This window comes from Bubalus bubalis, chromosome 3, assembly GCF_019923935.1.
Source record: "Bubalus bubalis isolate 160015118507 breed Murrah chromosome 3, NDDB_SH_1, whole genome shotgun sequence".
Classification (NCBI taxonomy): Eukaryota; Metazoa; Chordata; class Mammalia; order Artiodactyla; family Bovidae; genus Bubalus; species Bubalus bubalis.
In genome coordinates this window covers 157,087,699-157,104,415 of record NC_059159.1, presented here as the reverse complement: position 1 = coordinate 157,104,415, position 16,717 = coordinate 157,087,699, and the positions used below count along the sequence as shown (strand labels likewise).

Here is a 16,717-nt window from a genome sequence, read left to right as displayed (position 1 = left end):
ACCTGATGCAAAGAACTGACTCATTTGAAAAGATAGTAATGCTGGGAAAGATTGAAGGCGGGAGGAGAAGGGGATGACAAGGATGAGATGGTTGGATGGCACCACCGACTCGACGGACATGAGTTTGAGCAAGCTCAGGGAGTTGGTGATGGACAGGGAGGCCTGGTGTGCTGCTGTCTACGGGGTCGCAAAGGTTGGACAGGATTGAGCAACTGAATTGAACAAAAGAGTGGTATGTCAAATATTCTGTAATAACCTACATGGGAAAAGAGCCTGAAAAAATGGATATATGTATATGTATAACTGAGTCACTGTGCTTTATGTCTGAAACCACACAACAGTGTAAATAAACTATACTTCAATATAAAATAAAAATTAAATTGAAAAAAGAGTTATATGTCAAATTAAGAGTGACTTGAATCTAATGCGTGGGAAGCTCACCCAATATCCTATATAGAAGTAAGAGAAGAATTTCAACAAATGTAGGAAAAAAGTTCAGGGAAAGATGAAAGGTGGTAAACTTGTAATATAAAAATATTAAGGAACAAAGAACTCTCTTTTAAAAAATGAGAATGGAAAGCAATTCACAGCAATTTCCATAAAGCAACAAATTGTGTGGACACTGGTGTAAAATTTTACTACGGTTTTTCTCTGCATGTAAACGTAAAAGAACTGAACAACGTAAAAGAACACTGCCACAAACATGTCTCTCTTCTTGACTGCTGAAGCTCAGAAAGGAGGACATAAACTCTAAGTTTCAATGTATGAATAATGGCTTAGCGTAGAAGAAAATGCTCATAATTATTATCATCCATCAGCATCACTTCCAATTTTCAGACTCAGGTAAGTCCACAACTCATTACTACACATAATGCAGTGTAGAGTTGATCTGTGTGGTGTTTACAGAATGAACTATTAAGGGATGCAGGTATTCATTTTTAAGTTTATCTGACTGCATCTTATAGGAAATTTTTATGCTATAGCAGAATATAAAAAATTAGTGATATGAGTTCACCTTTCATAAATTTTAACAACCTATTTTGGGCTCCAAAATCACTACAGATGGTGACTGCAGCCATGAAATTAAAAGACGCTTACTCCTTGGAAGGAAAGTTATGACCAACCTAAATAGCATATTCAAAAGCAGAGACATTACTTTGCCAACAAAGGTTCGTCTAGTCAAGGCTATGGTTTTTCCTGTGGTCATGTATGGATGTGAGAGTTGGACTGTGAAGAAGGCTGAGCACGGAAGAATTGATGCTTTTGAACAGTTGGTGTTGGAGAAGACTCTTGAGAGTCCCATGGACTGCAAGGAGATCCAACCAGTCGATTCTGAAGGAGATCAGCCCTGGGATTTCTTTGGAAGGAATGATGCTAAAGCTGAAACTCCAGTACTTTGGCCACCTCATGCAACGAGTTGACTCATTGGAAAAGACTCTGATGCTGGGAGGGATTGGGGGCAGGAGGAGAAGGGGATGACAGAGAATGAGATGGCTGGATGGCATCATCGACTCGATGGACATGAGTCTCAGTGAACTCCGGGAGTTGGTGATGGACAGGGAGGCCTGGCGTGCTGCAATTCATGGGGTCGCCAAGAGTCGGACACGACTGAGGGACTGATCTGATCTAATTACACCCTCCTTCAGGATGAAACTCCTCCACAAAAAGATTTCTTGCTTTTTATTACACCTCATTCCTTCAGACTGTCTTAAGAGTTTGCAAAAGAGGAAATCCTAACTGTGTATGCAATCTACTTGACTGTACAGCAGATATGGCCTGGGTTTGTTAAGCCATCACTGAAAATCCAAGAGAAGGAAGTAATGGTGAGAAGATTGCTTTTTTAGTATTTTTTTTAATCAAAATACTACTACTCATGCATATATTCACAGTCCACCACTCCTGACTCTCCTGAATTTAGAAATAGTGTGAATGAAAATATAACGGTTAGCAATTTTGAGAGGCCCATTTACAGGTAGGCACCCACTGATAAGTATGTATACTTTCTTCTTCTACAACGATGATTTTTTCTCTCATCTTTTCCTTCTCTGAACTCCTCTAGAACTTGTGATCTATACAAGTTAATACTTCACTTATGTTACCATAATTAGTTCTACTATAGTTTCTTGACTACTAACTTTGTCTTTCCAATCACATTCTAAAGTCCTGGACCAAATTCTCATAGAAGAGAAAAAGGTTTTCATATGATTAACATTCTCTATCAAAAACAGCTAACCTCCAAAAACTGTAAGCCTGTAAGTAAAACGCTTCACTTTCCAGAGATTTCCTAAGCACCATGTTCAAACTGTTTTAGCTATCTACTTAATGAACACTACTTGATGCTAGTAAAAAGAGAATAACCAAAAGGCCCTTAGTTGGCTCTTTCACACACGTCAACAGTAACAGTAAGTGGGACTCGATTTTAAATGGTTTCAACTGCTGGAATGTCATCATCCTAATACTCTAATAAACCAGTGTTGACACATTATTATAAAACTCCATCTGAACCAGAAGCCACCACAACAATGGTAATAATAACAATCAACATTCATTAGGTGTTAACTATGTGCTAACACCTCTAAGTGCTTCAGAGGTCTCAATTCACTTAATCTTTATAAAAATCCTAGAAAGATAACATCATACTTTAAAGATGAAGAAAATGAGGTGAAGTTAAATAATTTGTTGAGGCTATATAGCAAGTAAGTGACAGCCAGAATTCAAAGCTAGGAAGTCTGGCCCCAAGACTCAGCATTAACCATAACAGTACATTGCTTCTCTCTGCCAAACTAGCGATAAGAGGTATCCTGTACTAGGATTCTGAAACTGGAATTCTTACTGTCAGTAAATAATTCTCTAAAAATAAAGACTAGCAAATTCAGTTATTCCTTAGCTGAAGAAAGAAAAAGAAAACACACTATATTTCCTTAATATTTAAATTCTAATGTTCATTACAAAAAAATCTTGAAAGGAAAAAAGAGGTTTTATATATAACTTTATACGTAATTTATGTACTAACTTACCTGGCAAAAACTTCAAAGTCTGCAATATCTGTCTTTCCTGAGAAAAATCCACCATTAAATGAGTCATGTTGTCACTGACCTTTGGTTTCAAAGAAAGGCGAAAGGCTGAAGCCATTGTTACTCTATAGCAAACACAGACATAAACATTCTTTTAAAAATAAAAGAATGGGAAGTATCACATCATATTTATAAAGTGAACAGACAGAACTTATTTCTCCACTCTAGTGTTTCTGAAGCTATTAACGAAGATAAAACTAAATAGAAATTTGCTTTAGATCTTTTGAAAATTAACTTTAAAAAATGTAAAATGTTTTTAAAGACATTTAAATAACCTTTAAAGAACTTTCCTCCAGCCAGTTTTATAAAACTTCATAAAAACACAAAAGATTCAAGAGACAAATATCCAAGACAAATCATCTTTAACAGACTCAACAGTCATCTGAATCTCTGTAAACTCAATCTGACTTCCTGATGCCAGCCTCACTCCTTTTCATATGCCAAATAATGAACGGTAAATACACCTGAATCAAACATTCTGCCTAGTCATCACAGCCATCCCACGTGTCCTTAAATAAAAGTAAAATACACTGACCAAATACTGTATTGTTTGGTAGGTGCTAAAGAAAGGCTATGGATGAGGAAGGAGAGAAGTGAAATCACAATTCTGAACCCTATGCTAGAAGCTATCACTCTGATGTATTAACATCTGCTGCTGAATGAAAGCAGACAAAAAGAAACAGCCCTGTGAAACCGTAAGCCATGGAAATAGTAGGAATTCATTCAATATATTTTAGATGAATGTAGTATACAAAACAAAAAAGAAAGAAGCCATACCAGAGCTCATTTTACCTAAAGTAGACGGAAATCATTCTGTCAATTTAGAGATTAAAAAGAAGTTCCCATACTCTATTGCTATTTTATCTCAAACTTCAACTTTTCATATTATAGTAGATATCTACATATATCACAAAGTAATTACCCTTATTATCTTTGGTCAAAGAATGACACCAAAATACTATTCATGACCACTGTCCTCCTAGAAGAGAATCTGGGAGAGGAAGAAAACAGAGTTGTAGGAACAAAAGGAATACCAGGCCTAGTCATTCAGATCTACCAAACTACCCTAAAGATCAATGGTATGAAAGGGATTAAACATGTTGCTGTATTCAGTTACTTTATTAGGTAACTAGAAAAGTAATCACTTTAGTAGTAACAAAGAGTGGACAATAGTTATTTATCAAGAAGAAAGTGCTATGAAAAGATCACTACTTATTAAAGAAATGTAAATCAAAACTACAATGAGGCACCACACCTCACAATGGAAAAGCCATCATTAAAAAAGTCTACAAGTAATAAATGCTGCAGAGGGTGTGCAGAAAAGAGAACCATCTCACATTGTTGGTGAGAATGTAAACTGTTGCAGCCACTATGGAAAACAGTACAGAAATTCCTCAGAAAACTAAAAACAGAGTTGCCATATGATTCAGCAGTCTCACTCCCGGGCATGTATCTGGACAAACTGTAATTCAGAAAGATACACATACCCCATGTTCTTAACAGCACTGTTCACAATAGCCAAGTCACGGAAACAACCTACAAGTCCACAGACAGGTGAATGGAAAAAGAAGATGTGGTTCATATACACCATGGAATAATACGCAGCCATAAAAAAGGATGAAATAATGCCATTTGCAGCAACATGAATGCAACCAGAGATGATGCTTAGTGAAGTCAGAAAGAAAAAGACAAATACCATATATCACCTATATGTAGAACTTAAAAAAAGACACAAATTAACTTATCTACAAAACAAAAAATGACACACAGGCATAGAGAACAGACTTGGGGTTGGCAAGGGGAAGCTGGGGAGGGACAGAGCGGGAATTTGGGGTCAGCAGATGCAAACTTGCACATGAATTTGAGCAAACTCTGGGAGACAGTGGAAGACAGAGGAGTCTGGCATGCTGCCATCCATGGGATCGCAAAGAGTTGGGTATGACTTAGCAAGAACAAGAACAAACTATATATATAGAATGGATAAACAACAAGGTCCCACCATGAAGCACAGGAACTATATTCAACATCCTGTGTTAAGCCATAATGGAAAAGAATATAAAAAAGAATGTACATATGTGTAACTGAGTCACTTTGTTGTTCAGCAGAAATTAACACATTATAAATCAACTATACTTCAATTTTTTTCTAAAAAAAAGAAGAAGGTTGTGCTATACTGAAAAACAATTTATGGAGAAAGGAACTCACACTTAACTGAATGCCAAGTATAATGCTGAGAATTTCACACACTATTACTTTAAGCTCTTGGTTCTCAATATACAATTTCAGATTACATCAATAAGAAGTTAGGAACAAAGGCTAAGTCTTACATGTGTTCTCTCCAGCTCCAGTATCTTCTGAATTAAAGACTTCTTTTCTAAGTTTAGTTTTAGTTGAAGGATAATTGCTTTATTACAATATTGTGCTGGGTTTTGCCACAGATCAACATAAATCAGCCATAGGTATATATATGTCCCCCTTCCTCTTGAACCTCCCTTCCACCTCCCATCACAGATTTAAAGATTTCTTAAAGAGCTATATTCAGACAGGTACTTAGTAAATGCCCACTGAATCAATGAACAGGTGTGAATTTGGCTGCTTCTAAACATGGGGATTTAAAAGTTCGTTGAAAACTGTTGAGAAAAATATCTGAGAGTATTTTAAGGAATTGAAACCTGAAACTTATTCTATAAACTTGATTTAATCATAATGGTCTCTCCTGTAATAAATCATAATGGAAAATAATATTTAAAAATGCATATATCTATGTATAACTGAATTACTGTGCTGTACAACAGAAATTAGCACAACACTGTAAATCAACTATACTTCAATTAAAACTATCAAAAACAAAACAACAAATAAAAGCATAGCACGTACACCTTTCAAGATAAATCTGGGCCATAAAATCACTATGGCCTCAAAGGAAAAAAACATTATCTAAAAACACATTAAAAAGGCTTATCAAAGCCTAAAAACAAGTTATTTACAATCTCTTTAACAAGTGGTGCTGGGAAATCTGGTCAACCACTTGTAAAAGAATGAAACTAGAACACTTTCTAACACCATACACAAAAATAAACTCAAAATGGATTAAAGATCTAAACCTAAGACCAGAAACTATAAAACTCCTAGAGGAGAACATAGGCAAAACACTCTCTGACATACATCACAGCAGGATCCTCTATGACCCACCTCCCAGAATATTGGAAATAAAAGCAAAAATAAACAAATGGGACCTAATTAACCTTAAAAGCTTCTGCACATCAAAGGAAACTATTAGCAAGGTGAAAAGACAGCCTTCAGAATGGGAGAAGATAATAGCAAATGAAGCAACTGACAAACAACTAATCTCGAGAATATACAAGCAACTCCTACAGCTCAACTCCAGAAAAATAAATGACCCAATCAAAAAATGGGCCAAAGAACTAAATAGACATTTCTCCAAAGAAGACATACAGATGGCTAACAAACACATGAAAAGATGCTCAACATCACTCATTATCAGAGAAATGCAAATCAAAACCACTATGAGGTACCATTTCACACCAGTCAGAATGGCTGTGATCCAAAAGTCTACAAGCAATAAATGCTGGAGAGGGTGTGCAGAAAAGGGAACCCTCTTACACTGTTGGTGGGAATGCAAACTAGTACAGCCACTATGGAGAACAGTGTGGAGATTCCTTAAAAAACTGGAAATAGAACTGCCTTATGATCCAGCAATCCCACTGCTGGGCATACACACTGAGGAAACCAGAAGGGAAAGAGACACGTGTACCCCAATGTTCATCGCAGCACTGTTTATAATAGCCAGGACATGGAAGCAACCTAGATGTCCATCAGCAGATGAATGGATAAGAAAGCTGTGGTACATATACACAACGGAGTATTACTCAGCCATTAAAAAGAATACATTTGAATCAGTTCTAATGAGGTGGATGAAACTGGAGCCTATTATACAGAGTGAAGTAAGCCAGAAAGAAAAACACCAATACAGTATACTAACGCATATATATGGAATTTAGAAAGATGGTAATAATAACCCTGTGTACGAGACAGCAAAAGAGACACTGATGTATAGAACAGTCTTACAGACTCTGTGGGAGAGGGAGAGGGTGGGAAGATTTTGGAGAATGGCATTGAAACATGTAAAATATCATGTATGAAACGAGTTGCCAGTCCAGGTTCGATGCACGATACTGGATGCTTGGGGCTGGTGCACTGGGACGACCCAGAGGGATGGAATGGGGAGGGAGGAGGGAGGAGGGTTCAGGATGGGGAACACATGTATACCTGTGAGGATTCATTTTGATATTTGGCAAAACTAATACAATTATGTAAAGTTTAAAAATAAAATAAAATTTAAAATAAATAAATTAAAAAAAAAATTTCAATCTCCAAAAATAGAGACGTACAACTATGCAATAATTTTCTAAAAGACTGAACTTATTTTTAGACTGAATATATCTACAAATAATGATGCAGATATGCAGATGACACCACCCTTATGGCAGAAAGTGAAGAGGAACTCAAAAGCCTCTTGATGAAAGTGAAAGTGGAGAGTGAAAAAGTTGGCTTAAAGCTCAACATTCAGAAAACGAAGATCATGGCATCCGGTCCCATCACTTCATGGGAAATAGATGGGGAAACAGTGGAAACAGTGTCAGACTTTATTTTGGGGGGCTCCAAAATCACTGCAGATGGTGATTACAGCCATGAAATTAAAAGACGCTTACTCCTTGGAAGGAAAGTTATGTCCAACCTAGATAGCATATTGAAAAGCAGAGACATTACTTTGCCAACAAAGGTCTGTCTAGTCAAGGCTATGGTTTTTCCTGTGGTCATGTATGGATGTGAGAGTTGGACTGTGAAGAAAGCTGAGCACCGAAGAATTGATGCTTTTGAACTGTGGTGTTGGAGAAGACTCTTGAGAGTCCAATGGACTGCAAGGAGATCCAACCAGTCCATTCTGAAGGAGATCAGCCCTGGGATTTCTTTGGAAGGAATGATGCTAAAGCTGAAACTTCAGTACTTTGGCCACCTCATGCGAAGAGTTGACTCACTGGAAAAGTCTCTGATGCTGGGAGGGATTGGGGGCAGGAGGAGAAGGGGACGACAGAGGATGAAATGGCTGGATGGCATCACTGACTCGATGGACCTGAGTCTCAGTGAACTCCAGGAGTTGGTGATGGACAGGGAGGCCTGGCGTGCTGCAATTCATGGGGTCGCAAAGAGTCGGACACGACTGAGCGACTGAACTGAACTGAATGATGTTTCAAAGCCCAATCCAACTATCTAAAATCCATATGTCTCTACATTACAAGATCCAATCCATGTGGTTAGGGACGTTTTAATTCATCTTGCCTTTCTTGGTTCATTTTTAATAGTACAAGCTAAATACAAAGATCTCTTCTTCCTAGTTTAATATTTGCAAAGAGAAAAATGCAAAATAGTAAGAATGAACACAATTTCTTCAAACTACCTACTACATTAACTTGACTCTTTCATGATCCCTTTCTTTCAAGAACTAGTAACTCTTCATAGCATACCTCAATTAATCATCTTCCAACCTGACTAAGCAGTTGGAAGCCTATACTAGTGATTTTTAAAGTTCTAAAAATCTATGTATTATCTTCTCATCATTTCTTTAGGTTTTCCTGTCATTTCTGCCACTTCTTCTGTATAATATCCATCACAGAAAATAAGTACTGAGTTCTCATAGATACTTTATTTTTGATTGCCTGCTCAGCTATGTTATCCATTCCTTAATACCACTTCTGCTCTCTTATAAGGAAGTAAGCCTTCCTTCCCTTAATGAAGATAATTATTTTATTATGACTATATGTTTATTTTTGTACTAAAAATACCAATGTTGAATTCTAGAAGCTTGCTTCCTAGAAGAGCACATAAAAACTGTATCAGAGAAACCTGAACATTATGAAGATAAAAAGCCAAATTAAAAAAAATTAAGCCAAGACTCAGAAATGTTCCTTACACAGGAAGTACAAACTTTGAAGGTAGCAAAAAAAAACATATACTTTGAAAAACAACAGCAACAAAAAATGGAGCTTGCTCTGGCAGAAAAAAAGGAACTTTGACTCCTTTGAGATCGCCTGGATACTCTGGATATTGTGAAATATATTCAAGAGGCTGGTTTTGGGCAAAGAAATCTAGACTCACTGAAGAATATTCAGCCATGAACACTGATCATAAAATTAAATTCTGACAAATCAGGACAAAGAGAAAGAAGTCAGGGGTAAGGTCAGGAATCTGGGAGACAGAGAACCATATAGATTCCAAGGACAAGAACGAGAGAAGATTTTGCAAGGCTTTTCTCAAAAGTCTTTGGGCAGCCTAAAACCTGATTAGGAAGTGACTTCTAATCCAGAAAATCAGGGACCAGAGGAGGATTTAATGGAGGAGGTGGCAAAATAAAATAATAATCTAGCCACAGTAGAAGATGAATTACTTATAGCAAAGTCTAGCAGACACAACCCAAAGCTAACCCAAAAAACTGACCTACCTAGCATCCATTCCTCATACAGCCAATACTTTTCACCTTAAACTCTCATAATCTCATAATCAGGATTTATAAGAATAACCCATGTCTTTATGGGAGAAGGCAATGCCACCCCACTCCAGTACTCTTGCCTGGAAAATCCCATGGATGGAGGAGCCTGGTGGGCTGCAGTCCATGGGGTCGCACAGAGTCAGACATGACTGAGCGACTTCACTTTCACTTTTCACTTTCATGCTTTGGAGAAGGAAATGGCAACCCACTCCACTGTTCTTGCCTGGAGAATCCCAGGGATGGGGAAGCCTGGTGGGCTGCTGTCTATGGGGTCGCACAGAGTAGGACACGACTGAAGTGATTTAGCAGCAGCACATGAAACTCTACTCAATATTGTATAATGACTTATTTGGGAAAAGAATCTAAAAAAAGAGTAGACATATGTACATGTATAACTGATCCCCTTTGCTGTAGAGCAGAACAAAACATTGTTAAGTCAACTATACTTTGATAAAAATTTATTTTAAAATGAAATAAAACATACAAAAAATAGAAAAATTATTTGTACTAAGAATGCTATGAAAGTCAATGTGAATCTTCCCTCTAGTCAAATAAAAGGCCACGAGAAAAACACAAGTCTTCAGCCAAGATTAACAACAGCAACACTGGTTTTCACACAATATATAAATAATAATTTTGCGAGTTATCTGATGAATAATTTCATCTAGGACTCAGAGTGGTGCTTTGAAGAGATATGCCTTTCAGAGAATTTCATAATCCTCAAAAGAAGAAACTTGAAAAGTGACAATCTCACTATAGTCAATGCTCAGTGACTAGCCAGGCTGATCAAAACCATCCCTTCTGTGATAACCCAATCCAAAGCTGCCAACAGCCCTCTGCTATATTCTTACAACAAGTACTAAATTACCTTTCCTCATCCTGGCCTTGCGAATGGTAAAGACCTTTAAGCCAAAGTCTGCACCATTTTTTTTTTCCCTCTTCCCACCAACTAGACAGCAGTGGCATTAGAAACAGAAAGAGATGGCACCAGGAACAGGATGAAATGAGAATACAAAGATATTAAATAGGAGAGCAGTGAAGTAGGAGTGCTTTAGCTCTTGAGGAACAATATAATGCTGTAACTTTTCATAAAATAAGACATGCTTATAAAATTTAACAACAAAATATGCATTCCAGGAATATTTTTTACATTATTCAAAAAGGTTTCCCATCTACTAGCATAGCTAATTAAGGACTATACTAAAACTACATTATATCAGAAATGAAATTCTTCTGGAAGCACATAATTGTCCAAAACTGTATTTTAAAAAAATCTTGCTGATATGTTCTTTATTCTAGAATATAGGCAGAAGATGCTGTTTCTTTTTTTCTGTACTTGGCCATTAGATATTTTTATTTTAACTAATGAGATTCTAATAAGAAACTGTTTGAATTTCATTTCTGATTTCAATGTTGATACTTTTAAAAAATGTAGGTTTTATATCATACCTATCCTTGATCTGTCTGGCAGCCTTGGAGCAAATCAGGGAGAAGAGAAAGAAGGCAGTTAGTGCTTTTCATGCAAGTTTCAATGGCAGTGACATGCAAGAAAAGTTAGGATAAAATCCCTGGAACAGATTAGTTCATTTTCACCAAAACAAATTTCCTATAATTTGTACAGTTCATGTCAGCTTGCATAATGTGATGTTAGAACTATGGAAAATCCGGTCCCCATATAAATACATATCATCTTAAAATAAGGAGGGAAATTTAACACTTCAAACTAATTTCAGATGACTGTAAATTTTTTTCTTACCTTAAGATTATCAACACACACCAGTGTGTTTCATTCACACCTTCATTCAGTCTGATATTCTTCAACTAGAACACTCAATCTCCTTCATGGGGCACACATTTCTATGCATTCTGATGGTTTCTTATATATTTCAAATCTGCTCTCCAAATTTTCTTCAGAGATCTCTTTCACCACTTCATAATGGTTGTTCCAAGTTTTCTCTATTTGCCTCCACATGGGCAAGGACTTTGTATTCTTAGAGCTTGCCTGCTAACATATAAAACTAGGCTGCAGTTCTACAACCCTTTACCCCAAAGAATGAAGCTGTAATGGCAAAAATTCAGATAAGGAGAAACCAAAGAAACACTTGCAGCAATGGGTCTTTCCCTCAGATGACTTCATAAAAGCTGCCAACTTAAACCTACACTACTTAAGATATCTTTTTTTCTTTTTTTTGAGAATCCTAGCACAAATTTAGGAAGAGGGCACAGCTATTATTTGGTACTGTACATCTAAGAAAAATGATGAAAAATACAGGCACTGCTATCCCCTTTAAATCTACACACCATATAATAGATCCAACAAAAGTTTTTTCCCCTACACTAAGCAGCATAATTAACAACACATCTGATGTAGAAGATGGCTGTTATGCCTGACACTCTATCCCCAGTGTCTAGCATAAAGCTTGGCACATGGTAATAGTTAAAAATTACTCAATTTAATTAAACATTAATTAGACATATACAGCAATGCTTCTCTCTTTTCTTCAGTTCTAATATTCTTACTTGGTACTGGTCATTTTTATACCTAATCTAAAATATTCTGGTCTGCATACCTGTCTACCACTTTACCACTGAGCCACCTGGGAATATTTTAGATAATTTTACAATGTCAGAAACAAAAAGAACAGAACTGAAATTCAGAAGATGAGTACATCACACAGTTCCAGCACTACCATGATCAATTCCATGACACTGTATACTAATCAGGCTTCCCTGGTGGCTCAGTGGTGAAGAATCCACCTGCCAGTGCAGGAGACATGGATTCAATCCCTGGGTCAAGAAGATCCCCTGAAGGAGAAAATGGCAACTCACTCCAGTATCCTTGCCTGGAGAATCCCACAGACAGAGGAGACTGGCCAGCTATAGTCCATGGGGTCGCAAAGAGTCAGACACAACTTAGCAACTAAGCACACAAACATTTTAACAATCTAATTCTCTGAAATAGAGGCTGAAAGGGAAAGGGGCAGCAAGGGAAAAGTTAGTTAAAATCAGAGCATTGATAAACAGCAACAAAAAATAAAAATATACCTGTTTATGAACCATAACTGCTGTGAGAAAAACATACTAACATTGAATGTAGCAAAGGCTAGATGTCAATTTCACATTTTCCAGAGATTTATCTTTTTTTTTTATTTGCAGTAAAGCCCAATAGAATTCCCAGTAAAAATGTTAATGCCATACAACACTGAGCAAACTTTTCAGGTTTTGTCTATACATTCACATTGTTTCATACTTCAGATTTTCCTATTAGATTTGGGGCAGATAATGTTGTAAAGTTTTATTGAGAGAATCTGAAAATGACTAGGGGGCAAATATTTAATATTTTTTACATTATATGATTGAGACTTCTACCTTCACCCCAAAAATACCATATTAAGAAATAATAATATGGGAAATAAAGGGAGCTTAGAGAGTAAATAAGAGACAGTTTCAAGGTACTATTTTCCCTTAGACAAAAAAATCAGATTAAAAAAAACACACTGCATAATGGTTAATTCTAAACATAAAAAGTTTTATATTTTCTATTCAAATTTTTGGGCTTCCCTGGTGGCTCAGCTGGTAAACAATCCACCTGCAATATAGGAGACTTGGGTTCAATCCCTGGGTTGGGAAGATCCCCTGGATTCCAAACATCAGATGTTTTCTATTTTCTATACATGTATTTCTCTATTTATAAAGAGCACTATTTAAAAAAACATAATTATTTAAAAGCCTTCACAAAACCCTAGTAAATACCTTGAAATAAAATTTGCATCTCATACTGCATGCACCTATACTCTATGATTATTAGATACATATATATAACAGGAGATTACATTTCTATAAACACACATAAGTAGAAAGGTGAAAAAGCATAGTTCTTAACAAGTACAGTTCTTAAAAAATATTTCTGTGGATTTTTTTTAGATTTTAGGGTGGTGTTGTTTTTTTTTTGGCCGTGCCATGTGGCATGCAAAAATCTTAGTTCCCCAACCAGGGGTTGAAACTGTGCCCCCTGCACTGAGAACATGGCATCTTAACATGGCATCCCTGGAATGCCAGGGAAGTCCCTATTCTTAAACACTTAGAATTGTTTTTAAACTGCCTTCATAACTGAAACTTTCATGCCTTTTTTGGGGGGAGGGGGCACACTGAGCAGCTTGCAGGGTCTTAACTCACTAACCAGGGACTGAACCCGCGTGCCCTTCATGCTTCCGTTGATGCTCCTCTTTCCTGGAACTCCTGACCGCAGCTCACAGAGGGCGCTCCTGCCACTACCACTTGTGCTCCGCTGAAAACACTGAGTGAGCTTCCGCCACTCTTGCTATCTGTTCCTCCCAGTGGTCAGAGACTGACACTTGCTGAACAATATTCAAAAGGTGAGTTACTCTAAGTCAAAACTGGGAAATACACAAAATCCTTTCTCCCTTTTCACCTGCGATCAAATCCAGAAGACTATTTCCCTTTCACCTTATTCTGTACTTTTTTCTCCATTGTAGGCATTTGTGGGCAGGTAACCATTCCCTCCCTCCTCGTCTGACAACTGAGTTATGTGTGGCAAGATTGTGATGAAGTGGTTGGTGAGTTATACTGACTTGGAAATTGTCCCACAAACTCAGCTCTTTTCATAGGTAGGATTCAAGTTCTAAATTCAGGGGAGAGCAGGAGTTGGTAGGAATACTAGTTTTGCTAAGGGATCCATGCAGTGTTCTGCAGGCCAGTTATTAGCAGAAAAACCAAGTCTGATGAGGCTTTGGCTACTTGTTCATCCAGGACTCAATTACTGATGAGCTTTCTGCATATATTTATTATCAGCCAAACTTCCAACAACTAAAAAATTAGTGAAAATTTGTTCTAAAATCCTTTTTCATTTGTGCTAGTTTTACTTGTTCTCTTTCAGACTATCTAATGCTGGCAAATGCTGGCAAATGGCAGTTTTGTATTCAATTCTCATACTGGTGTATTGCAATATGATCACTTAAATATTAATATTTAAAGTACTCTTTTTGAAGATAATGAAATCTAAAAAGAATCATGGCCTGGATTTCAGCCTATAATATTTTTTGTCTCCAGAAGTTATTCATATTAATCTTGTCTGGTAGAGCTCAGCTGATAAAGAATTCGCCTGCAATGCAGGAGATCCTGGTTCAATTTCTGGGTCGGGAAGATCCCCTGGAGAAGGGACAGGCTACCCACTCCATTATTCTTGGGCTTCCCTGGTGGCTCTGATAGTAAAGAATCTGCCTGCAATGAAGGAGACCTGGGTTCGATCTCTGGGTTGGGAAGATCCCCTGGAGGAGGGCATGGCAACGTACTCCAGTATTCTTGTCTGGAGAATCCCCATGGACAGAGGAGTCTGGTGGGCTACAGTCCATGGGGTCACAAAGAGTTGGACACGACTGAGCAACTCAGCACAGCAATCACTTTAATATGAGAAATTCACAAACAGTATACCTTAAAAGAATTGTTTCCAAATATCTAACAACATATTGCTAGTCCATTAATTAATCTTCCAAGTCATCTTTCCCTATCCTGTCAGCAATTAGGAATCTGAGGCAAGTGTGAGTCCATGCAGTTGGCAGGAAAGTGAATTTAGTTTCTGACTTGGAACAAACAATTATCTGGATACTATTTGGATATACTAAGAAAATAATTGCAAGCAACTTTCAGTTAAGCATTTTTCTTGAACAATAAATTTCGATTTCTGTCAAGGAAACACTGACAAATAATTCATTTCACCACATCTTCAAAGGGTTCAAGCTACTAGGCAGTGCTGCAAAATGCTGGAAGACAAGACCAAAATAGTAAGAAAAGTAGCACATGAAGAAAATATATTTAGACCACCAGGTGATTTATTTTATCAGAACCTTTCCAATTTACAGTAAACTGGAAACAAGTTTTAACAAAGCTAGAAAGAACAAAGGAGAGGGCAAGAGAGAACAGCATCTTTTGAGAGGAAAAGGAAAGAAGGACTCTGAAAATGTCAATGGAAAGAAACTTGAGAGAAACAAACTGTGATTAGTGTTTCTAAGCATTAGGTCCTACTTAAGTTCAACTGGATTCAAGCTGTTTTTGAGTACCATGTCCACATTTTATAGTTCTCTTGTCTTTTTCCTCTCTCTCGGGCACTCAGCTGTGAATTCTTGCTGCTATGATTATGCCTATCATTAACAGCTGCCCTAGTCCACTAGAAGGGGAATCTGTTGACAACTAGGAAACAAAAAGGGGAAAAAAAACCCTAAAACTCAGTAGCACCATGTACATATTAGTAACAGATTCTGAGAAACTATCACAATTAGAAGATACTAAGTCTCGCTCATGAACTGTATGACATTGCTTCTGCTGACTCAAACATCTTTTGCTTTCTGCATGTTTTTGGCTATGTTCCAGATATTCGAAGTTATCACGTAAATGCCCTCTGACTAGGTGATGTATATGTACTTTTAAAATAATTTAAAGTATGATACAATTCCCTCATAAATCCTGTACATAAGTCTGACAAAGTACTATGATGAACTTTCTTATAACCCACATCCAAATTTAAGAATGAATTAGTTAACTGGTTTATGGCAAAAGAACTCTAATTCATCCTGTCAAAAGGAATTAATTTTTAAATTTCATTTTCAAGATGTAGAGATATAAGTCAGCAAATGTTATCTTCTCAAGGAAGTCTTTTCTACCCTTAAAGTTCATAGAAAAATCATAAAATTAAATCACTGGTGGGCACAAGTGGATTATAAAGCCACCTTTCTAACAATAATACAGTTCACTCTATAGTCCACAAAGACCAAGAAAATATTAAACTTAAATATCTTATCTTGATAACACTACTTCACAGTACATATTTTACTAATTATGTCACTTAATTTCATACTCTTTCACATCATTTTCTGTGTAGTCTACATACTTATTCTACATAAAAGAGTAGATGTGATTTGATAAATTGATAATCGTTTAAAAATGACTATACTTAAGACTTAGAATCTAGAATTAACAATCTCTTATCAAACACCAGGTTACAACATCAGCGGTCTTCTTGCTCTACTATTTATATCTCCATATCAAATATACCCTATGC

The 16,717-nt window shown here is 36.8% G+C and overlaps 1 protein-coding gene across 4 annotated transcripts in view; it reads right to left on the bottom strand.

The window, feature by feature from the left end:
* FSD1L (fibronectin type III and SPRY domain containing 1 like) overlaps positions 1-16,717 on the bottom strand; it is a 64,265-nt gene that overhangs the window by 24,030 nt on the left and 23,518 nt on the right. For all 4 annotated transcript variants that reach the window (XM_025282166.2, XM_006061543.3, XM_044940396.1 and 1 more), the window contains 2 exons: positions 11,092-11,114; positions 3,018-3,139 (listed from right to left, as the gene is read on the bottom strand). In XM_025282166.2, the coding sequence (XP_025137951.1) occupies positions 3,018-3,139; positions 11,092-11,114 (145 nt within the window). The remainder of the gene's footprint in view (positions 1-3,017; positions 3,140-11,091; positions 11,115-16,717) is intronic.